Source organism: Nyctereutes procyonoides, unplaced genomic scaffold (genome assembly GCF_905146905.1).
Source record: "Nyctereutes procyonoides isolate TBG_1078 unplaced genomic scaffold, NYPRO_anot_genome, whole genome shotgun sequence".
In the NCBI taxonomy this organism is placed as follows: domain Eukaryota; kingdom Metazoa; phylum Chordata; class Mammalia; order Carnivora; family Canidae; genus Nyctereutes; species Nyctereutes procyonoides.
The window spans coordinates 5,077,997-5,102,521 of record NW_026575141.1 but is presented as its reverse complement, the minus strand read 5'-3'; the positions used below and the strand labels follow the sequence as shown (position 1 = coordinate 5,102,521).

At 46.9% G+C, this 24,525-nt stretch overlaps 1 protein-coding gene and 1 pseudogene across 1 annotated transcript in view; both read left to right on the top strand.

The window, feature by feature from the left end:
* The window catches only part of SMO (smoothened, frizzled class receptor), a 22,182-nt gene extending 3,615 nt beyond the window's left edge, over positions 1–18,567 (top strand). Inside the window, exons 2-12 of the mRNA XM_055307505.1 lie at positions 10,348–10,553; positions 11,303–11,512; positions 11,764–11,936; positions 12,278–12,497; positions 12,595–12,718; positions 13,953–14,045; positions 14,501–14,609; positions 15,452–15,637; positions 16,068–16,216; positions 16,698–16,832; positions 17,059–18,567. Coding sequence (XP_055163480.1) covers positions 10,348–10,553; positions 11,303–11,512; positions 11,764–11,936; positions 12,278–12,497; positions 12,595–12,718; positions 13,953–14,045; positions 14,501–14,609; positions 15,452–15,637; positions 16,068–16,216; positions 16,698–16,832; positions 17,059–17,492 — 2,039 coding nt within the window. The 3' untranslated portion in view covers positions 17,493–18,567. The remainder of the gene's footprint in view (positions 1–10,347; positions 10,554–11,302; positions 11,513–11,763; positions 11,937–12,277; positions 12,498–12,594; positions 12,719–13,952; positions 14,046–14,500; positions 14,610–15,451; positions 15,638–16,067; positions 16,217–16,697; positions 16,833–17,058) is intronic.
* On the top strand, positions 17,778–24,525 carry LOC129498139 (small nuclear ribonucleoprotein F-like; annotated as a pseudogene).

The window sequence follows — 24,525 nt, the reverse complement described above, 5'->3', positions numbered from 1 at the left end:
GTCATGATCCCTGCCATCAAGGGAAGACCACAGACAGCTTTAGCAGTTCCCGTAAGAGGTATTGTGACAGGGTAGGGTGCTGAAGGAACACAAAAGACTTTGGGGAGCAAGGGAGACCCTCCCCAGAGGAACTGACCTTTCACCTATGACCTGAGAAATAAGCAGGAATTAGCTGAGCCAAGGAAAGGTTGAATGGGAAGGAATAGGAAGAGGAGACAGCGTCAAAGGTGAGGAGGTGAGAGGACTTGGTACTTTTAAAGAAGAGTGCAAGAATTTTAGCTGAGCTGGATCAAAGCATGTGAGGGATAGAATTATAAGAGATAAGACCTAGAGTGTTAGAGAGTAAAGGAATTCCTACCTCGTATTAAGAAGTTTGGATGTTATCCAGAAGATAGTAAGGAGCCATTGAAAGCATTTGAGCAAGGGAGAGATGTAATCATATTTGCATTTTAGAAAGATCTCTTTGAGTATTGTGTGAAGAAGCCATGGGAGGAGGAATGGCCTGGAGCCTGGTTGCTTGCTTAGGGAATGATTGAAGTAGTCTAGGTGAGATATGATGGAGGTGGAGGTCCAGGTGAGAGATGATCAGGTGATAGGCTGGAGGAAGTGGACAGGTGCCAGAAATCCAAGTTAGAACCAGTAAGACTTGCCAATGAGTTGGATGCAAGGCATGAGTGAGCAGGAGGACCTAGGATTCAGGCTTGCGGGGAAGGTGGTATCATTCCCTTTCACTAAGCTGGGAATGCTGGAGGAGGAGAACGTTTAGGAAGAAAGCATGGGGACACCTGGGTGGCTCAGCGGTTAAGCATCGGCCTTCAGCTTAGGGTGTGATCCCGGAGTCCCAGGATCGAGTCCCACATCAGGCTCCCTGCATGGAGGCTGCTTCTCCCTCTGCCTGTGTCTCTGCCTGTCTCTCTCTGTGTCTCTCATTAATAAATAAAATCTGGGCAGCCCCAGTGGCCCAGCAGTTTAGCACCACCTTCAACCCGAGGTGTGATCCTGGAGACCCGGGATCTATTCCTATGTCGGACCCCCTGCATGGAGCCTGCTTCTCCCTCTGCCTGTGTCTCTGCCTCTCCCTCTCTCTCTCTGTGTCTGTCATGAATAAATAAATAAAATCTTTTTTTTAATAAAAATAAATAAATAAATAAAATCTTTAAAAAAAAAGAGGAAGAAAGCGTGGATTCAGTTAGGCGTGTGAATTAGAGATGCTCAACGGACATCTATGTGGAGATTACCAGCAGATTTGGAATAGGAGTTGCTGAAGAGAGTGGTCACTCTGTGTTTCCTTATCCTTGACTGCTGAGCCTTTGGAAGTATGCCACTGAGTGAGGAAGTTGCTAGCTCAGGTTGGACTGCTTTCTAGATCTGTATAGAACTCAGGTCCTCCTGTATCTTTCAACTCTCTGGGCTTGGGCCTCAAGTTCAGGCACTCAGCATCTTTCCCCCAGGGTAGCTTGACAGGTCTCTTCTTAGGCATTCCAAGCTGACCAGACAAACATAATATCCAGGCCACAGTCCACCTTGGGCCAAATCTGGTTTGGTAAATGGGCTGAGAAAGCAGAGACCTGTGGCTGGTGAGGGAAATAAGTCCCTGACAACCAGCACGTAGCCTCTTTGACCATTGCTGTGCTCTGTGTGTGCACAGTGATGTGTGGTCTTGTCACCCAGCTGGAGGCTGCCAGTAGAAAAGAGCCGGAGAAGCTGGGAGGAATTTCTCTTTTCCTCTCCGACATCTGGTTGAGCAATGAGAGGAAGGATGTTGGTGATGGTGGTGGGTTGTTTGCAGGGGCAGATCAGAAAGAATTCCCCTAGAGCTGTTCCCAAACCTGGCTGATGATGATGAGAATCAGTTAAGATATATATATATTCATACTTTCCATATATATGGAAAGTATAAAAATAGAGGAAAGCATCTACCGGCCCAAGTTTTCATTTTTGCTTTAGATTTTTGACTTTTTAATTTATTTATTTTTAAAGATTTTATTTTTGGGGCACCTGGGTGGCTCAGTGATTAAGCATCTGCCTTTGGCTCAGATTGTGATCCTGAGGTCCTGGGATCGAGTCCTGCATCGGGCTCCCTGCAGGGAGCCTGCTTCTCTCTCTGCCTGTGTCCCTGCCTCTCTGTGTCTCTCATGAATAAATAAATAAAATCTTTTTTTTTTAAGTTGTTTTTTTTTTAATTTTTTATTTATTTATGATAGTCACAGAGAGAGAGAGAGAGAGAGAGAGAGAGAGAGAGAGAGAGGCAGAGACACAGGCAGAGGGAGAAGCAAGCTCCATGCACCGGGAGCCCCATGTGGGATTCGATCCCGGATCTCCAGGATCGCGCCCTGGGCCAAAGGCAGGCGCCAAACCGCTGCGCCACCCAGGGATCCCAAATAAATAAAATCTTAAAAAAAAAAAAAAAAAAGATTTTATTTTTAAGTAATCTCTACACCCAACATGGGGCTTGAACCCACAACCCCAAGATCAAGAGTTGCAGGATCCTCGACTCAGCCAGGCTGGTACCACAAGATTTTTAGCTTTAATTGTGCTATGCCGCATGCATACAGAAATTGCATAAAACAAAGAGGTATTAAATAACAAATAATTGGGCAGCCCCGGTGGTGCAGCAGTTTGGCGCCGCCTGCAGCCCAGGGCGTGATTCCGGAGACCCGGGATTGAGCCCCATGTCAGACTCCCTGCATGGAGCCTGCTTCTCCCTCTGCCTGTGTCTCTGCCTCTCTCTCTCTCTCTCTCTCTCTCTCTCTCTCTGTCTCTCATGAATAAATAAATAAAATCTTAAAACAAAAACAAAACCAAATAATTATAAAGTGACACCTGAGTCAAGAGCTAGATCATGGGATCCCTCCTTTGTCTTTTTCAATCATATTTCCCTCCCTTCTCTTCTAGAAGTACCCACTACCCTAATATTTTTGATTATCATTTCCTTTCTCTTCTATAGCTTTATCATCTAGTTTTGGAATCCCTAATCAGGATATTTAGGTTTTGAATGTTTTTGAGCTTTTTTTTAAATTTTTATTTATTTATGATAGTCACAGAGAGAGAGAGAGAGAGAGAGAGAGAGAGAAAGAGAGAGAGAGAGAGAGACAGGCAGAGGGAGAAGCAGGCTCCATGCACCGGGAGCCCAACGTGGGATTCGATCCGGGGTCTCCAGGATCGCGCCCTGGGCCAAAGGCAGGCGCCAAACCGCTGCGCCACCCAGGGATCCCCTGTTTTTGAGCTTTATACAAATCACGATACGTGTATTCTTTTATGTCTTTTGTGTCTGGCTTCTTTTGTTATTTCTTTTGTAAGATTCATCCACGTTATTGCAGCTCTTTTTTTTTTTCATTGTCACACAGTATTCCATTGTAGAATATATCACAATTTACTAATCTGTCTTGTTGTTGTTAAACATATAAGCTGTCCTCAGTTTTTGGCCACTGTGAATACCATTGCTGTGAGTATTCTTCTATGTATATCCTGGTGCACCTGGGTCAAATTTCCCTAGGTACCTACTTAGAGGAATGGGATCACCAAACAGTAGGCTATGCATATGTTCAGCTTCTTTTTTTTTTTTTTTAAGATTTTATTTATTCATGAGAGACACAGAGAGAGAGAGTGAGGCAGAGACACAGGCAGAGGGAGAAGCAGGCTCCATGCAGGGAGCCAGATGTGGGACTTGATCCTAGGACTCCAGGATCACGCCCTGGGCCAAAGGCAGGTGCTAAACCGCTGAGCCACCCAGGAAACCCCAGCTTTTTTTTTTTTTTTAAGATTTTATTTATTTATTCATGAGAGATACACAGAGAGAAGCAGAGACCTAGGCAGAGGGAGAAGTAGGCTCCCCACAGGGAGCCTGATGTGGGACTCAATCCCAGGACCCCAGGATCACAACCTGAGCCAAAGGCAGACACTCAACCACTGAGCCACTCAGCCGTCTTTACCTTCAGCTTTACTGGATAATACGAAACAGTTTTCCAAAGTGGTTATACCACCTTAGATTCCCCATTTACCTTGTAGAAGAGTCACCATCACTCCACATGATTCTTGATTATTGGTGGTGTCAGCCTTTAACCTTTTTGCCAATCTGGTGTATATAATGTGGTATGTATTTGTGGTTTTAATTTGCATTTCCCTGATAACTAATGGGGTTAAGCACCATTTCAAATGTTTATTGGCCATTTGGATTTCTTTTTTTATGAAGTGTCTGTTCGCATCTTTGGCCCATTTTTCTATAGGGCTGTCATTCTCATAAGATTTCTAAGAGTTCTTTCTTTATGCTGGACAGGAGTTCTTCATTGGTTGTATGAGTTGAAAATATTTTCTGTGCCTTGCCTTTTAATTTCCTTTGTGTCATCTGTTAACAGAAGTTCTGAGCTTTAAGATAGTCATTGATTAAAAAAAAAAAAAGATAGTCATTGGTAAAGCTTTTTCTGATTAGTACTTATTGTCTTATTTTAAAAAGTCCTTTCATTGGGTAGCCTGGGTGGCTCAGCAGTTTAGCACCGCCTTCAGCCCAGGGCGTGATCCTGGAGACCCGGGATTGAGTCCCACGTCAGGCTCCCTGCATGGAGCCTGCTTCTCCCTTTGCCTGTGTCTCTGACTCTCTCTCTCTCTCTATGTCTCTCATGAATAAACAAATAAAACCTTTTTTTTAAAAAAAGTCCCTTCATGGAGTACCTGGGTGCCTCAGTCAGTTAAGCATCCTAGTCTTGATTTTGGCTCAGGTCATGATCTCAGGATCCTGAGATCTCCTTGCAGGGGGCTCCCCGCTCAGCAGAGAGTATGCTTTCCTTCTCTCTCTCTCTCCCTCTTCCTCTCCCCACCCCCACTCTTGCTCACACTCTGTCTTGCAAATAAATAAATCTTTTAAAAATGTCCTTTCATAACATAAAGTCATGAACTTATTCTCATGTTATCTTCTCAAAACTTTTTTAGATTTTCCTTTCAATTTAGACATACAATTTACTAGTTTCATTTATATTTCATTTAGTTTCAACATAATTTGTTTTTTGTTTTTGTTTTTTTTAGATTTTATTTATTTATTCTTGAGCGACAGAGGGGGGCGGGCAGAGACATAGAGAGAGAGGCAGAGACATAGGCAGAGGGAGAAGCAGGCTCCCTGCGGGGAGCCTGGGGACTCGGTCCCAGGACCCCAGGATCATGCCCTGAGCCAAAGGCAGATGCTCAACCACTGAGCCTCCCAGGCGCCCTTTTTAACATTATTTGTTAAAAAGAATATCCCTTCTCCACTCTTCTGCCATAAATCAAATTGTCCAAATATCTATTTGTTTCTGGGATCTTTATTCTGTTCCATAGTTCTATTTTGTCTATCCTTTGCCAATATGTGCCATCTTAATTATCATATCTTTATGGCATGGTTCTTTACCTTCTTTGAGCTATGAACCTCTTTGACAGTCTGATAAAACCTCTGTGCCCTTTCTCAGTATCATATTTTTAAATTTATAAGGTAAAACACATAGGATTAAAAAGGAGCATATAGGTACAAAGGAAATGATTTCTACTGAAATATAATTATCAAACATATTAAAACAATTTTGTGATCTAACATATATGTACTTCTTTACTAATAAACTAAGTAAGATGTACTATGTGTTTAATAACCACCATAATATCAAGGTGGAGATGAACAGTAACAATATTTTGAGATATCTATAATAAAAATATCTAATTTCCATTCATGACAAAAACACAGCTCTGATAACATAGTATGTGGCTTACACCCATAATTGAAGGAAGGGCTAAATTTCTATTTGATGTAATTTTTTTCTCATTCAAGTTCACAGGCCCCTAAATTTTCTCTAAGAATCCTTTTTGAGTTCCAAGCCAAGAACCTCTACCATTCTTTTTTTTTTTTCAAAGATTTTATTTATTTATTCATGAGGGAAAGAGAGAGGCAGAAACACAGGCAGAGGGAGAAGCTCCAAGCAGGGAGCCCGATGCGGGACTCGATCCTGGGTCTCCAGGGTCAGGCCCTGGGCCGAAGGCAGGCGCTAGACCGCTGAACCATCCAGGCTGTCCCCCTTTCTTCCTGTCTACAATTCTGTCCCCTTCTCTTCTCTAGAGAGCTTCCCCCAACTCTATGGTTGACATATTTTTTTTTAAGCTTAATTACTTCTAAAAAATAGTATGTACGAGCTGTACAAAATTCAAAAGTAACAAAAGTTAAACCCCTCCACTTCTGCTTCCAGCCACCCATTTCCCCTTCCTAGAGGCAACCACTAGTACTGGTTTTTGTGTGTCCTTTTAGAGATAGCCAACATATGTATAAATGTAGATGCATCCTTAGTCTTTTTCCTCCTACAACCAGTAGTAGAAGTCTGCTCTTCTACTGAAAAGCAGTAGTAGTCTGCTCTTCCGGCTGTTCTCACTCAACTATCCATTTAACAAGATGCACTGGAGGTAGTTCAGTTTCTTTTTTTTTTAATTTTTTAAAGATTTTATTTATTTATTCATGAGAGACACACACAGAGAGAGAGAGGCAGAGACACAGGCAGAGGGAGAAGCAGGCTCCATGCAGGGAGCCCGACGCGGGACTCGATCCTAGGTCTCCAGGATCACACCCTGGGATGCAGGTGGCGCTAAACCGCTGTGCCACCGGGGATGCCCGGTAGTTCAGTTTCAATGCAAGTGGTTCAACCTTGCGTAGTGTTGTATTATATTGATATGTGGTATCTTATGTGGCTGGTCTCCTATTGATGGCTATGCATTCTGCAATTTCTCCTCTTTTGCTGTTACAGTTCTGCAATGAATAATTTTATGTATTAACTTTGTAAACATGTGAAGTGGGATCACTAGTATAAAATTTTGATCATGCCAAACAGTTTCCACAAGTGTTTACTAATGTCTGTTCTTACTAAAATTATATATAAGTGCCAGTTTCACCCACATTCTTGTCAACACAGCATTTTCAATTATTTTGATATTTATCACTCTGAAAGTTAAAAAAATTTATCTCATTATAGTTTTATTTCACATTTAGTTTATTAAGAGTGACGTTAACGGGTACCTGGGGTGGCTGAGTTGCTTGAGCTTCGGACTCATGGTCTGACTCTTGGTTTCAACTCAGGTGGTGATGTCAGGGTTGTGGGATGCCCGCCCACACACACACACACACACACACACACACACACACACACTCCCCCTCTGCCCCTCCTCCAACTTGCACTCTCTCTCTCTAAAATGAATAAATAAAATCTTTAAAAAAAAGAATGAGATTGAATGTCTCTTTATGTGTTTAAAGGTCATTTGTATTTGAACTTTGTCTTTTGCCCATTTTTCTATTGGATTATGAATTTCTGATGTGGAAGAGATTCATGTCCATAAGGAAATTAGCTCCTTACCTGTGATATGTATCAGAAATATATTTTCTCGGGCAGTCGGGGTGGCTCAGCGGTTTAACGCTGCTTTCAGCCTAGGGCATGACCCTGGGGACCCAGTGTCGAGTCCCACATCGGGCTCCCTGCAAGGAGCCTGCTTCTCCTTCTGCCTGTGTCTCTGCCTCTCTCTCTCTCTCTCTCTCATGAGTCTCTCATGAGTAAATAAATAAAATCTTTAAAATATATATATTTTTAAGTGTATTGTTTTTCTCATGATTTTGTATTTTATTCTACTTATCTATTTTCCTGAAGTCTTTTAAAATCTTTTATTTTGTAGCTTCTGAGTTTTGTGTCATACTTCAAAAAGCCATCTCTACTTCAAGATTTTAAAGACCATTTCCCATCTTTTCTTCTGGTACCTTAATTTTTAAAACTCATGTAGTTATTTTGATTCCTCTGGAATTTACTTTTATGTAAGAAATGGAGTAAGAATCCATTTTTTCCCCTAGATAGTTCCTCAGTTGTCTTTTAAGGTATCTTTAATAATCTGTCTTTTCCTTGGGGAGTTTATTTTTAAGGTACAAAACAATATTTAAAATGAGAAAAAAACACCTGGGTGGCTTAGTTGGTTAAGTCTCTGCCTTTGGCTCAGATCATGATCCTGGGGTCCTGGGATAGAGCGCTGCAGGGAGTCTGCTTCTCCTTCTCCCTCTGCCTGCTTCTGCTCTCTCTCTCTCTGCCAAATAAATAAATAAATAATATAAAAAATGAATTGAGAAAAGAAAAAACAAAATTCCACATCTTTAGAAGTTGATTATTGCAAATATCACAAAATCCAGAAAAATAATATTTTTATTAATCAACTGCTTGCTGCTCCTCTGGAATAAATTTTACTCTAGTAAGCTTCCTCCATTTAAAATATATTGTTCAGTAAACATCCAGTAACATTTACTTTTTTCTTTGTTGTACAATTCTATGAATTTATTTTTAAAATATTTATTTATTTATTTATTCGTAGAGACACACACACACACAGAGAGAGTCAGAGACACAGGCAGAGGGAGAAGCAGGCTCCATGCAGAGAGCCTGACGTGGGACCCGATCCATCTCTAGGATCACGCCCTGCGCTGCAGGCGGCGCTAAACCGCTGCACCACTGGGGCTGCCCCAATTCTATGAATTTAGACAAACACATAGTTAAGTAACGAGCCGCTACACTCAAGATAGTGACAATCCCTTCAGACCCAAATATTCTCTCATGTTGTTCCCTTGTGTGCAAATTATCCTCCTACCTACCCCCTGGCAACCACTGCTGTGTTCTCCACCCGGACCCACTTGGTCAGAACTCTTAAGAGGGGTTTTCTCCATCCAGAATGATAGGGGTCCCCAGATGATTCTGATTTGGTCAGGTCTGGGGACAGTTGCCCGAGGACATTGCTTCTTGACAGGAACTTGCTCTGTGCCCCGGAATAGGCTTTGTGGTAGTGGGAGCTGTGAGTGGTCAGAGATTTCAGATGAGTAATAACACCTAATATTTCCCGAGTGCCTGTTGTCTGACAGATACCATGCTAACCACATTCAATGCATTATCTAACTCTTCACAACATTTCCATGGGGTAAATCTATTATCCTTATTTCACAGATGAAGAAACTGAGGCTAGCCATAAGGTAATCTGCCCGAAATCAAACAGCCAGGAAATGGTAGAGCCTAGGTTTGAACCCGGGGAGGTTAATTGTAATGCCCATGACCCATATCATTCTACTGTATTGCCTCTTTCCCAAAATAAGAACAAGTATCTGCCCCTACCACTGTAGCTTGGCAATGTGGCAGTCACCCAGTTTGGTCTCACATCCTCAGAATCTTCTCCTTTTTTTTTTTTTTTTTTAAGATTTTATTTATTTATTCATGAGAGACACACACACCACACACACACACAGAGGCAGAGACACAGGCAGAGGGAGATGCAGGCTCCCTACAGGGAGCCTAACTAATGTGGGACTAGATCCCAGGACCCCGGGATCATGCCCTGAGCCAAAGGCAGACGCTCAACCACTGAGCCACCCAGGCCATCCCTCAGAAGCTTCTCCTAAGACAACTTCTTGGGTGAACAAAGTATTCAGAGCAGGGATGACTCGGGAGTGACAATGGGGGCAGAATGCTGGGTGGGCCCAGCCACTGGGGCAGCAGGGTAGAGGCCCTGGGTTGGGGCAGGGGTGCCGGGAGATCTCCATCTCTTTCTGTCTTGCTGACAACATGTTTCCTCCTTCTGCACTGGACAGAACCTCCTCTGTTTCTCTCCATCTGATTTCCTGTTTCCTCCTCTGGCTTTGGAGTACCTGGCTCCCCTGACTACTTCTTCTAAAGCTCCTCCCTGTACTCTGTTTCACTTCAGCTTGGTAAGAGGGTCAAGGATCCTGGGTCTGGGCAAAGGGCAACATCTGGTTCTGGTGCATGGGTTTTGTGATGGGGGCGGGGTGGTGTCCCACAACCTCCCTTTACCCTAGAAGAGACCTCTGAAAGGTTTTAGGAATGCCCCGACAAGGTAAAAGGCAAGTCGACCTAGGGTTCTCAGCAGGGCATTTGGAAATGGGGGCTGTTTTTTTTAAAAAAACTGGAATCACAAATACATACAGAAAAGTGCATGGATCACAAGTTTGCTTTTCACAAGGTGAACACATACATGTAACTGTGGCCAGATCAAGAATTAGAGCATTACCAGCATCCCAGAAGCTCCCCTTCAGGCCCTCTTCCAGTCACCAACTCTGCAGTAGGGCAAAGGGGAGCATTTAAGGGTTCTGTTGGCACTTAGTGGAAAGAGTCTAGGGATGCTAAAAGCCCTACACTCTAGCGGACAGTCCTAGAGAAGACTCATCCTGCCCAAATGCCCTGTTGAGAAACCCTGCGCCTGACAGCCCTGGCATTGTGGCAGAGACTTGCCTTAGGCCTGGGAATGACTGTGACTGAGTCAGCATGAGGAGGGGTTTCACTGCAATGTGCCCACACTGTTGCCTCCCCCCAGGCCTCCGGAATGCCCCCCGCTGCTGGGCAGTGATCCAGCCCCTGCTCTGTGCTGTGTACATGCCCAAGTGCGAGAATGACCGGGTGGAGCTGCCTAGCCGCACCCTCTGCCAGGCTACCCGAGGCCCCTGCGCCATCGTGGAGAGGGAGCGCGGCTGGCCTGACTTCCTGCGCTGCACCCCTGACCACTTCCCCGAGGGCTGCCCGGTGAGTGCTTTGAGGGGCAAGCCCTGGGCATAGGGCAGGGTCCAACAGGAGGCAGGAGCAGGGCAGCCCCACAGGCTTCTCTCCTGGGAGACCTAAATCTGCAGCCATGGGGTCAATGAGCCACAAAACCTAACTGACGCTCACTGACTGGGCCAGTCTATTAGGGATTATCTGTTTATTTATAAAAGGCAGCTGTTCAACAAATATTTTTTGAGCACCTACTCTACCAGGTGTTGGGAGTTTCGGGAGTCATGGATGACAGGAACTCATTGGCCAAGCAGTTTATGGTGTATTTAGAGAATTAAGGCACACACACATAAAACAACTAGAGATACCAAGACGGGTGTGATCTCATTCTGGTGGTAAAGGAGAGCTCACAAGTAGTAATAATAATAATAACAGCAATAATATTAGTAATCATGCTAGTTATTACTATTTACTACCTGCCAAATGCTATAGGAACAGTTTACATCTATTTATTCATTTAACCTTTAAACCACACTGTGAAGTAGGAGCTGCTATCCTAGAGTTGGGGAAAGTGAGATAACAGAGAGGTCGAATAATTCACCCCAGGCTATTGATATAATTTGCCATTGAGTAATAGGGCTGGTATTCAAACGCTGGAAGGTTGTCTCCAGCCTGGGCTCTTGGCACTCCGCCATGCTACCCCTCTGCCTCGTATTAAACCAAGGGTACCCCTGGGCCTCCTGCTCCCTTTTGCACTGCCCTCTTCCCTTCCCTTGTGCCAGAATGAGGTGCAGAACATCAAGTTTAACAGTTCGGGCCAGTGCGAGGCTCCCTTGGTTCGGACCGACAACCCCAAGAGTTGGTATGAGGACGTGGAGGGATGTGGGATCCAGTGCCAGAACCCGCTGTTCACTGAAGCCGAGCACCAGGACATGCACAGCTACATCGCGGCCTTCGGGGCAGTCACAGGCCTCTGCACACTCTTCACCCTGGTCAGCCGACGGCAGGCCTGCGGGCGGAAGGGTCAGGGGAAAGGGGGCCTAGAACGTGCTGCCTAGAAAGTGGGAAGGAAGTAGATTGTCAGTTGGCCCAGCTATTGGGGCAGAGGGAGGTGAGGAGGGGAAGACCTGGTGGGGTCCCTGGGACAGGGTCTGGATAAGAGGGGTTTAGGGTTCAGACTAGGGTATCTATGGCAGCAGAATCACCCAAACCTCATAGAATGGACCCCACTTCTCTTTTCTAGGCCACATTTGTGGCTGACTGGCGGAATTCGAATCGCTACCCTGCTGTCATTCTCTTCTACGTCAACGCGTGTTTTTTTGTGGGGAGCATTGGCTGGTTGGCCCAGTTTATGGATGGCGCTCGCCGGGAGATTGTCTGCCGTGCAGATGGCACCATGAGACTTGGGGAGCCCACGTAGGTGTCTTGGGGACCCCGAAATGAGGGGAGGGGCAGAAAGTTGAAATGTGTGTTTCCCACAAAAGGGACAGGTGGGGATTGAAACTGACATTTGAGCGTAGGATTCAGCTCTGCCTATTGTGCCCAAAGTTTGCAGCATTAGGACCGTGAATGTTTGCATTTGCTCCAAGGGGCATCCTTCACACCCTCTTCAAATCTGACCTGAGTCTTGTACCTAAGCCCTGACTCCTAGGGAACCTCCAGACCTTAGAAGCCAAGGGTCTGGGGACAAGGTGGAGAGAGCTGATAAAGGGAGTACAGAATGACCTCCCCAGGTGACCCTTCACATGTCTGCACAGCTCCAATGAGACCCTGTCCTGCGTCATCATCTTTGTCATCGTGTACTACGCCCTGATGGCTGGTGTCGTCTGGTTTGTGGTCCTCACCTATGCCTGGCACACCTCCTTCAAAGCCCTGGGCACCACCTACCAGCCTCTCTCTGGCAAGACCTCCTACTTCCACCTGCTAACGTGGTCACTCCCCTTTGTCCTTACTGTGGCAATTCTTGCTGTGGCCCAGGTATGGTGACTGGTGGGGGCCTGGGAACTGGAGCGGGCTTGGGTAAGGAGGCCAGTGACCAACTCTGTCCCTCCCTCCCACCTTCTTCCCACCACAGGTGGATGGGGACTCCGTGAGCGGCATCTGTTTTGTTGGCTACAAGAACTACCGATACCGTGCTGGCTTCGTGCTGGCCCCCATTGGCCTGGTGCTCATGGTGGGAGGTTACTTCCTCATCCGAGGTGAGTGAGCACCAGGCCAGCACCAGTTGGGCCACAAAATGCGCCATGCGCCTGCTCTGTGTAAGTGGGAGCTAGAAGCTGCCAGCTTCTGCTGCCTTCGCAGCAGGACCTCAGTCAGCTCACACAGGGTCTTGCTGGTAAGTGGAAGGTGCCCACTCTCAGCAGAAACAGTGTCATGGCACCTGGTGTGGGGCAGCACCTCTGTGCCGGCCAGAGAAATGCAGGCCCTTTCTCCAGAGCCTTGAGCCACAGCTCACAGCCTGTTGAGCAGAGCCTGAGCCCCGGCTCAGCCCTTGGCCAGCTGCACTCATACGGTGAATAAACTGGCCTGTCCACAGCAGCCAGCTCAGGCCTTCGGTTGTGTGTGTGTGCACCCTGAATTTATATATTTCCCCCATCTCTTGGAACTTGGCTCCTCATCTGCTTTCCACCCACAAGTTGCCACAACACGCACAGATTCGTTGTTCCCTGATTTCCCGTCTGGAGCCACCACCTCCACAGTAAGCCTCCGTGTCTTCTTAGCTCATTTTTGTTGCATTCTCTTTGTAAACTTCAGTTTCCTCCCCCCGTGCTGTCAGCCTTCTGTTCAGCCCACCTCTTTTTGGCAGTCTCCGGGCCTCTGATTTATGTTTTGTATCTTTGCTGTCCTGTACGGTAGCCTCTAGCCACATGTGTTGAAACGACTCCAGACTGAGATGTGTCATCAGTATAAAATTGTATTGCGATACAGAGCCCAAAGAAAGTAAACTACCTCATTAATAGTTTGTTATATGGAGTACGTGTTGAAATGATAATGAAATAAACAATGACATTGTGTATGAAATGTATGGAAATTAGCTTCACTTGCATCTTTTTACTTTTTTAATGTGGCTACTAGAAAATTGGAGAGTCTGTATGTGGCAGACATTGTATTTCTATTGGATAGCACTGTTCTTGCATCTCTTTATGCCTTTTCCATCAGCACAGCTTTGACCTGGCTGCCTCATTTAGGGGTAGCTGGGGCCAGGACCAAGGCGCCTTCTCTCTCTCCTTATCTGTCTGTCTGTCTGGGCTCTGCCCCAGTCTTTCCAGTACACAGCACATCTGCCACCAACTATGCTCCATTTCTCAAGTGTCTCCAGTTCCTCAAGCTTTAAAGCATAGGAGTAATCAGACTGGGGACTCCCTGTGATACCCATCCCTCCCGGGAGGGTGGCCTCACCCTACTAATGTCTGAGGTCTCTCTTCTGTTCAGGAGTCATGACTCTGTTTTCCATCAAGAGCAACCATCCTGGGTTGCTGAGTGAGAAGGCTGCCAGCAAGATCAATGAGACCATGCTGCGCCTGGGTGAGTGGATCGCAAGGCCTTTGGCCTGAGGTACTGGCCAGCCTACCACTGTACCCTCCTGGGGCCATGGGACCTGCAGGATAGGGTCTTAGAAGAGTAGTGTCAGTGGCACAAGTTAGCAGCCATGGGGTCAGGACAAGGCTTTGTGTGTGTGTGTGTGTGTGTGTGTGTGTGTGTGTGTGTGTGTGTGGTGATGGTGGTACCAGCTCAAAAGGGGACCTTCTTGGATGGAAAAATTCAAATTTATGCCAAGACTACTTCCCCATGCCCACTGTGCCACAGTTGTCTCAAGTGCCCTTCGGGCCTTATTTTGGAGAATACAGCAAACTGAGCCTAGCATGGATTTACTCCAGACTCAGCTATGTTTCAGGCCTAACTGGGGCAAATACCTTGTCCCTACTGCTGCTTCCACACCTGGGATTGGTAATGCTCTGTCCCACCCTGGCCCTCCACAGGCATTTTTGGCTTCCTGGCCTTTGGCTTTGTGCTCATCACCTTCAGCTGCCATTTCTACGACTTCTTCAACCAGGCTGAGTGGGAGCGTAGCTTCCGGGACTATGTGCTGTGAGTACAGGGCCTGGGGCTTGGGGGCAGCAGCCATAGGAGCTGGAGCCAGGACTGCAGAGATAGCCCTTTTACCGTTCAGCAATGCTCTGCCAGGTGTCCTCCTCCGATGGCAGGTGAAACTGCCCATCGTGCTCTGGGTGCCCGAGATGTCCTTTGCTCTGTAATTTGCAAACACGGCAAGCCCCTCTCCTACCCTAGCTCCACTCTGCCCTCCTCTCTGCATGAGCCACTGTCTGGCTGGTGTTTGTAACTGTTAAGCTCTCTCGTGTTTGGGCTTCTCTGACGACTCTGTGTTGGCCATAGAAGTCACTCTAATTCTCAACGTACTCTTTACAGAGCTTATTATAGAGCCCTGCACAGAAGCAGTTACCTCTCTATGATAGATTAACAACCTGTTAATACTTGCTAGCTTTGTCTGTGCTTTTTTGTGTCACCACGAGGATGAATCTGAGAGTAAGGCAGCTCACCCGCTGAAAGAAGAGCCACACTTGCTGATGGCGGGAATAGCAGTTACAGTGCTCATTAAAATGGACACCAGTCCATGTCCTGATTGCCTCAGGCTCTTCCTTAATGGCTTCAGCTTCCAGTCCAGGAAGCTTTAAACCACACTAATGCCTGGTCCTCCCACAGAGATTTGATTTCATTGTCTGGGGTGTGACCTCGACAGTAGTAGTTATTAAAAGTAACTCTAATGTCCCAAATGACTCTACTGAGCACCCGGGGTTGTGAACATAGCTGTGGCGGCTTAGCGCTTTCTAAAATCTTTGGGTTGATTATTTGGGTCCTCACCCAAGAGACCCAGAAAGCCTCACCTGTCTGCTACCCGCCCCCCGCCATAGGTGCCAGGCCAATGTGACCATCGGGCTGCCCACCAAGAAGCCCATCCCTGACTGTGAAATCAAGAATCGCCCTAGCCTCCTGGTGGAGAAGATCAACCTGTTTGCCATGTTTGGAACCGGCATTGCCATGAGCACCTGGGTCTGGACTAAGGCCACGCTGCTCATCTGGAGGCGCACCTGGTGCAGGTGGGATCAGCAGCCAGCTGGATCTGACCTTATGCCCTTCATTTCTCAAGCTTGATGTCCCAACCAATAGGTGTTGTGGGCTCCACGGTCTCCCAGCACTCTTGGGGTAGGCTAGTTTTCTAAGGGCCTGCGCTGAGATGCCTAAAGCTGCCTCCTCTGTGGCTCACCACTGCCCCCTGGTGACACCTCCTGCCCTTGGGAGGACCGATCAAGTGCTGAGCCAGCTGCCGCCGGCGTCTCTTAGAAGAGTAGACTGATTTGAGTGATTTGAGTACTGAGCATACAGGAGCCCCAAATTCTAGGCCCACTTCTTTGCAGAGGTCTCTACTCCTCAAAGTCGTGGAGGGAATGGCGTCGTCACTGGTCTTTCACAAGATTGGATGGAAGTGGCTGCTCCTTCACTCCCCTCCCCCACCTCTTCTGCTCTCAGGTTGACTGGGCAGAGTGATGATGAGCCCAAACGCATCAAGAAGAGCAAAATGATCGCCAAGGCCTTCTCCAAGCGGCGTGAGCTGCTGCAGAACCCAGGCCAGGAACTGTCCTTCAGCATGCACACTGTCTCCCACGATGGGCCTGTGGGTGAGCTTCAGGCCCCTTTCCTCCACGGGAGCCACTCAGCACCCACAATACCTGGGCCCCATCCCACTAGGCTGGTGTGGACACGTGGACTGTCTGGAAGGCTGGGAGGAATAACCCCCACCCCCGCCCTCGGCCTTTCCTCATACACTCAACTCTCTCCAGTCCCCCTTCCATCCCTGGCTCCTCTGCACTGTTTCTGCCCCTGGGTCTGCTTGCTGATACTTTGGTCTCAAAAGGACTCATCTCCCTTTCCCTCCTTCTGTCCTCTCCAGTTCCAGGAACTGGCTTTCAGACCTCTAGCAAGGCCCTACTCTTCAGACCAGGACTGGGTAGCTCACTATGATTACCCTGGGTGGGCCTTCTGGGCTCAGGGGACGGTGAGGGAGCTGCTGGGAGAAGGTAGATGTGCTAAGTGAGGGAGGAGCCATCATCCAAGAACTGGGCAGTCATGATTCCTTAGCCTTTCCTTTCATCCCCACAGCGGGTTTGGCCTTTGACCTCAACGAACCCTCTGCTGATGTGTCCTCTGCCTGGGCCCAACATGTCACCAAGATGGTGGCTCGGAGAGGAGCCATACTGCCCCAGGATGTGTCTGTCACCCCTGTGGCAACTCCAGGTACAAGGGGGTCAGGCTTCTGTAGAAAGGTGGGGGGCATGGAGGCTGGGGGTTCTTGGGACAGGAGGAGGAAGGAAAGGCCCTGGAGGGTCTAGAGTGTAGGGCTGAAGCGACCTGAAGAGACCTACAGTTGTGTCCCAGAGCTCAAAAGTAGGGGTGCGAGGAGAGAACGGGTGGCGTGGACAGAGCCAGCATCCCAAACTCAAGTTCTCTCTCCTGCCATCAGTGCCCCCAGAGGAAAAAGCCAACCTGTGGCTGGTTGAAGCAGAGATCTCCCCAGAACTGGAGAAGCGCCTGGGCCGGAAGAAGAAGCGGAGGAAGAGGAAGAAGGAGGTGTGCCCACTGGCACCACCCCCTGAACTTCACCACCCTGCCCCTGCCCCTGCAGCCAGCGCTGTTCCTCGACTGCCTCAGCTGCCGCGGCAGAAGTGCTTGGTGGCCGCAGGTGCCTGGGGAGCTGGGGAATCCTGCCGACAGAGAGCCTGGACCCTGGTCTCCAACCCTTTCTGTCCAGAGCCCAGTCCCCTGCAGGATCCATTTCTGCCCAGCGCCCCAGTTCCCACGGCCTGGGCTCAGGGCTGCCGGCAGGGGCTGGGGCCCATTCACTCCCGCACCAACCTGATGGAGGCAGAGCTCATGGATGCAGATTCAGACTTCTGAGCCTGGACAACGGGACCTGGGATAGGAAAGAGGAGCAAATACCATTCTGAGGTTCTTCATCCTCCCTGAGAGTGCTTCCCCTGTCTTCCGGAGAACCTGAGGGTGCAGTGCCCTCCCAGGAGCTCTCTCTCTGTCTGGCTCATGGCAGCGGGACTGTGGGAAAGGGCCTGACATCTCCACGGGTAGGCCTCATCCAGGGAAGGGCCCTGGAGCTCGGGGTCCTTGTTTCTGCCCCGCCAGCTGGAGTCTGGCTGGCAGTATCCACCTGCAGCAGAGTCATGGGCTATGCAGAGCTTGAGCGGGGGCAGTGACGGTGGAGGCAAGGGTGACAGTACCCAGAGTGAGCTGTGGTAGCCAATGAGGCAGCCAGGCCCAGGCCTGGCAGATAGCACTGGCTGCCCTTTCCTGGCACTTTCAAACCAAATGTGTTTATTGTGTCATTAGCCCTTTGTCTAGACGGGTACAGGGCTCCCTTCTCTCTCTTCCCAGTGGTTGTGGAGCTGGAAGTGCCAGTTCCCATAGGGGCTCTAACCTCTCTCCACAGGTGTCCAGTTGGCCCGACCCCAGGCCAGTAACCCCTCCTGTGTGCTCCTGTGCCCTCCTTCCCCTTTCCCACTCCAGGCCAACCTCTTCCTGTTTCCTGTTTGTTGAGTAGAACCCAAAACAGAGGCATGTTCCATCCCACCCCTACCCCTTCCCTTGGTGCTGGGCTCCATCTCCAGGTGAGAGATAGGTTCAGCTATGGAGCCTGGCCTGGTGTAGAAGCAGCAAGTGATAGGGAGCCTCTGGGCCCCTGAGAGACACGTGTTCTCTCTTCCTCTCATCCTTCCTGTGGGGGAATGGATCCTCTGACTTGAGGGGCTGCCCTGGGAGGCTGCTGGAGCTTCAGCCAGGCAGGGAAGCTTCCTTCAACTTCTGCAACTGGTGGGTGAGGAGATCCCCACCTCTCATAACCCCTAACTATGTCCCCCAGGCCCCAATTTCAAGAACCAGGCAGCAGGAAGCCTTAGGAGCTAGCTGGGTTCCAGATTGGGGAGAAGAAATACAAACAGTAAATAAAAGGTTTTTGTATAAACTCTCGGTGTGCTTCTTTTCCACAGGCCCTTGGGAGGGGCACCTGCCTGGCTCAGGCAGTAGAGCATGCGACCCTTCATCGGGGGGTCAAGAGTTTAAGTCCCATGTTGGGCATAGAGATTACTTAATAAAATAAAATAATATCCATAGGCCCTGGCCTTGACCTGTTTGCTTGGTCCTTATCTCATTCGTCTCCCACTTCCTCCTCAGGCTATTCTGAAAGGCCAACGGCTTGGTGCTATTGAGGGTCAGGACTGACAGATCTTAGGCTGACGTCAGCTTAGTGCCCAGCCAGTAGGCTCCATATGGACAAAAATTCTTCTGTGGCCACAGCTGCCTCTCTGTGCACTGACTATAAGCTGACTGAGCAAGAACATGCAGCTTGCCCCTGGAGTGACCATCGGAAGTGTCACTACACCCTGCTAGGATAGATGATCATGGCTCCTGTGGCAGTCCTTGGGCCCCACCTCCGGTGCTCTTCCTCCTAAAAGGGATGTCGGTAGGACCAATGCATTCTGATCCACAGCTTCCTCCCCTGGGTGATGGAAGGAATTCAGACTCCTCAGAGGGAAGCCTGTTAGCTCCACTTCCTCCAGTATCAGTAGGAGATTAGGAAGTGGGTTCCAAGGACTCAGGATCACGTGGAAAGGCTCTGTGGAGGAAAGAGGGTGATGCCCCCAGACTGGGAAGGTATTGTGGAGTACTGGCCAGGCTTGTTTATGTGACAGAGACATAAGCATTTTGCCTAGAGCCAGATTCCAGGGTACGGGGAGAGGGTGCTTACATACTGATCTGGTCATATGGTACTTTAGACACAAATGATTATAATCATAGCTAACTCATCGAATGCTCGTTAAGCTCTTCTCTAAGCACTTCACATGCATTGATTCACTGAATCTCACCACAGATTTGTGAAGCACAGAGAGGTTTGATCGTTTAGCCAAGGCCACACAGTAAGTGGTAATGCTGGGATTCCGTGAGGGCATCTGGCTCCAGAGCATGCTCTTGGCCACCATATTTGACTGCCTCTTGCTTAATTCAGAGGCATCAGAGGTTTTTTGAAGAAATATGTTCAGCAAAGCAAAATGACTTATGCACAACCTCACAGCTCATAAGTGACAGAGCCTGGACCCAGGGTCATCCTAACTACCAAGTGCAGACTGTCCAGTCTCAGCTCTGACTCTGGATTTTTCTTCTCATCCAGATTTCCCATGCTGTGTTCTCTCTGGCCTCCCTGTACCCCTTAGTGCTTGCTTCCCTCATTCATTCTTGCCCTTAGTGCTTCGCTCAGTAGGGATGTAGCTACTTCTTAACCTTTATCAACAAGAGTATTCAAAACAGTAAAATGTATCAGTGTTGTCTAATGATCTTTTCGGAAATAAGGGAAAATGTCAACGATTTTCTTTCTTTTCATCTGTGTGGACATTCCCTCCATCCCTGCTTTATTTAATGGGAATATTTAGGTAAAGGATGAGAAATGGGATGTAGAGGGAGTTGACTGTGGGCTTTAAAAGCTCAGAAATGTTACCTTTCTGCCTCTGGTGGTGGAGGCTGACAAAGAGCCTGTAACCACGAGAGGGCACTGTGAGCCCACGTTTAGGAGATGCTTCTGTTAGGTGGCAGGGAGGGGTCTAGGACCATGACGTTCCTACAACCAAGAAATCTTGCAGTGTTTTTATAGGAGCACCAGCTCTCAGGACTGAGTCACTGTGGTCACTTTTCTACCAAAGCTTCTGAACTAGATCCCTGGAAGAGATACTCCTGGGTCCTAAAGGAGCCTGGGGACTCCCTATGGCTGAGCGGTTACCCTGAGAACAATGGGCTCCAGGCATTCAATGCTGGGGCAGTTCCTCCCTCAATCTGCCTTTTAACTTAGTTGTCCCTCTTCGTAGGTTGGGAGGCCTGCCTCTGTTGGTCCAAGCTTCTTTTAAGTAGTCAAGCTACTGCCTCAACCTTTCCTCTGCCTGCTGGAGTTTTTTCTTTCTTTCTTTCTCTCTCTCTTTCTTTCTTTCTTTCTTTCTTTCTTTCTTTCTTTCTTTCTTTCTTTCTTTCTTTCTTTTTCTTCTCTTTCTTTTTTAAAAGATTTTATTTATTTATTCATGAGAGACACAGAGAGAGAGAGAGAGAGAGGCAGAGACACAAGCAGAGGGAGCAGGCCCCATGCAGGGAGCCCGACTGGGGACTCCATCCTAGGACTCCAGGGTCACGCCCTAGGCTGAAGGCAGGTGCTAAACCACTGAGCCACCCAGGGATCCCCTCATTTTTTGTTTTTTTAACCTAAGAAATTGGAAAGATGCAGAAACACACAAGGAACAACCTAATAAACACCCATATTCCCACTACACAGAATTAACTCTTTTTTTAAAATCATTTTACCATATTTACTTCCAGCTTATATATATATATGTATATATATATACATATATATGTATATATATACATATATATATGTATTTTTTTATTAAAGATTTTATTTATTTATTCATGAAAGACAGAGGAGAGAAAGAGGCAGAGACACAGTCAGAGGAAGAAGCAGGCTCCATACAGGGAGCCTGATGTGGGACTCTACCCGGGAATCCAGGATCATGCCCTGGGCCAAAGGCAGGCGCTAAACCACTAAGCCGCCCACAAATTCCCTCCAGCTTATAATTTTAAAGAAAGAAAATGTAACAGACTTAGCTGAAGTCCCCTTTGACCAACATCCCTGGTCCATTTCTCCTCCCAATTTCCCTTTCTTTGACAGAAAAACAACTCTTTGAGTTTTGTGGGTTGCCTTCCAGTCCATTATTATGCTTTCATATATGCATATGGTGCTGGGTTTCCATAAACTGTTTATGTATTGGGATGCCTGGGTGGCTCAGTCAGTGAAATGTCTGTCTTTGGCCTATCCCAGATGCTGGGATGGAGCCCCACGTCAAACCCCACATCAAGCCCCACATTAGGCCTCATATCAGGCTCCCTGCTCAGCAGAGAGCCTGCTTCTCCCTCTCCCTCTGCTGTTCCCCCTGCTTGTGCTCCATCTCTCCGTCAAATAAATAAATAAAATCTTTTTTTAAAAAAAACCTTTTCATCTACACATGATACAGTGTACATGATACAGTATGAGAAGTCAAATTATTCTACAGGTCTTGTTGATTAACATAGCTGTCTTGGGACTGATTCCTACCAGATACTCCATCATTTCCTGCTCTTGGGAGTCAACCAATTTATTTTACACTATTCTTATATTTCCTCCCATATGTCTAAAAAACATGATAATACTACTTCTTGAATGTTCATTTGAAGCATTATCATTTGACTTTCCAATACAGAAGATCAGGATTTAGCTGTTCTACTTTTTTTTTTTAAGATTTTATTTTATTTAATCATGAGAGATACAGAGCAGGAGAGAGAAAGGCAGAGACACAGGCAGAGGGAGAAGCAGGCTCCATGCAGGGAGCCCGATGTGGGACTCGATCCCGGATCTCCAGGATCAGGCCCTGGGCTGCAGGCGGCGCTAAACCGCTGCGCCACCAGGGCTGCCCTAGCTGTTTTACTTTTTAAATTTTTATTTATTTATTCATGAGAGACACACAGAGAGAGGCAGAGATACAGGCAGAGGAGAAGCAGGTGCCTCACAAAGAGCCTGATGTGAGACCTTGTGAGCCTTGATTACAGGACCCTGGGATCACAACCTGAGCCAAAGGTAGATGCTCAACCACTGAGCTACCCAGGCGTCCCAATTTAGATGTTTTCAATCTTTGCCTATAATCAGAAAAAAGAGGTGGAGAAGGAACCAACAGAAACAGTTTCAAAAGCTGGTAAGCAAAGGATGAGTGGTAGTTTAGCAGATGTGAAAAGGCAAAGTCTTAGCCAACAGTAGGAAAAACTCGCCCCCCAGAAGGCTCTGAATTGGAGGCAGCAGGAACTTTAGAAGGTAGAAATGAAAACAGGGGGACTGGTCCTTGATCCCCTATCTAACTCTGAGCAATCAGATGACTGCTCTTCTCACACCTGGCTGATTTTTAGTTCATTCTCTAGGGAAGGCAAATAGAGGGTCTGTGGTATTTGAAGGAATTATCTTCTGGCTTTCAGAACTAATTTTAACAGGTTCAGTATCTTTCTAATTCTTCAGCTTTTGTAAAGTTTTTATTCCTTGACCCACTCCAGACATTTCAAGGATTATCTCTTAGTCCCCAGATTTTGAAATTTTACAATGATGTATATTAATGTAAGTCTGTTTTCATCTGTTGGGCTGGGTACCTAATGACGCCTTTCATTGTGAAAATTCTCATCTTTCAATTTTGGGAAATTAAAAAACTTTTCTTTGATTTGCATCCCTCTCCCCGACATACACCATTTTCTTTACCTCATTTTAGCACTCCTATTATTCAGATGTTAGACTTCTTCCACTGGCCCTGTAATTCATTTTATTTGTTTGTTTTTTAGTAATCTCTACACTCAAGGTGAAGCTCAAACTCATGGCCCTGAGATAAAGAGTCTCATGGTCTTCTGACTGAGCCAACCAGGAGCCCCTTCTCCCCTTCTCCCCCCCTTTTTTTAATTAAAAAAAAACATGGGGTGGGGCGCCTGGGTGGCTTAGTTGATTAAGCATCTGCCTTCAGCTCAAGTTATGACCTCAATGCCTTGGGATTCAGCCTTTAATGGGGCTCCCTCCTCCACAGGGAGCCTGCTTCTCCCTCTCCCTCAGCCATTCTCTTACTCTTGCTCTGCTTTAAGTAGATAAATAAATAAATAAATAAATAAATAAATAAATAAATAAATACTTTTTTTTCAAAAAGAAAAAACCTATTGAATATCTGAAAATTAATTCCTAAAAGACCAACCTTTCCAGAAAACTGTAGCTACACAATGCATTCCATCTATCATGTTAAAACATGCATGAGACACAGATTTAAAAAACACAAGCCACCATTCATCAACAATCTGAGCAAAGAGAAAATGCGTCTTTCCCGTTTTTAATTTCTTTCTTTTATTGAGTTTTTTTAAACATTAATTTATTTATTCATGAGAGACCCAGAGAGAGAGGGGCAGAGACATAGGCAGAGGGAAAAGTAGGCTCCTTGCAGGGAGCCCAGTGTGGGACTTGATCCCAGATCCTGGGATCACGACCTGGGCCCAAGGCAGGCACCCAACTGCTGAGCCACCCAGGAGTCCCTTATTTATTGAGTTTTAAAAATTTCTGCTACATGCTTTCATTTTAAAAGTCTTGTTTGTTTTCTGAATGTTCACCTCTTAAAATAGCATGTTCTTTCACAAATACAATATCTTAAGTCTCTGAGGATATTAATGATTTTTTTGGTCTTGATTTCTTCTTGAAGCACAGCCTTTCTTTCCTCTAAGTTATTTATTTATTTTCTCCCTGCTTATGTTGGTCTCTGTCTTATTATTAAAGGTTTTCTTCATATTTGATGGCTATTTGCTCATATTTAAGAATGTGACACTAAATGGTTCTCTGGAAACTCTGTGAACATGGGGTGATCTGGCTGGCCCATTTCATTGGGAGAACTCTAAACGTTGATATCCTCAAGTTTTCTCTCGGATTGGTCAGATACCTCAAAATACCTCAAAAGTTCTTCCAATTTTCCACATGGAACATACATTCCCGCTTGCAAGGGTGTGGCAGCTGAATACGCCAACTAGGGAGGAACTGTAATCTAAATATTTCATAAACTGCTGGCTGTAGCTACTTCGGTCACGAGGATTGGACGACTGCTCAGTTGGCAGCGAGTGGCCTTTAGCATTTTCTGGTAGTTGCTCTGAGTTTATCCCTCAATCCCAAGCCTTTCCTGAATGGATTAACAGGAAAGTCAGTACGGTGAAACTTCAGTGAGGAATGGAGTACAAAGGCAACCTGGTATCTGTAGATGGCTATCTGAACATGCAGCTTGCAAAGGCAAAAGGATACGTAGATGGAGCATTGTTTGGACATTTGGGTGAAGTTCTAATAAGATCCTAA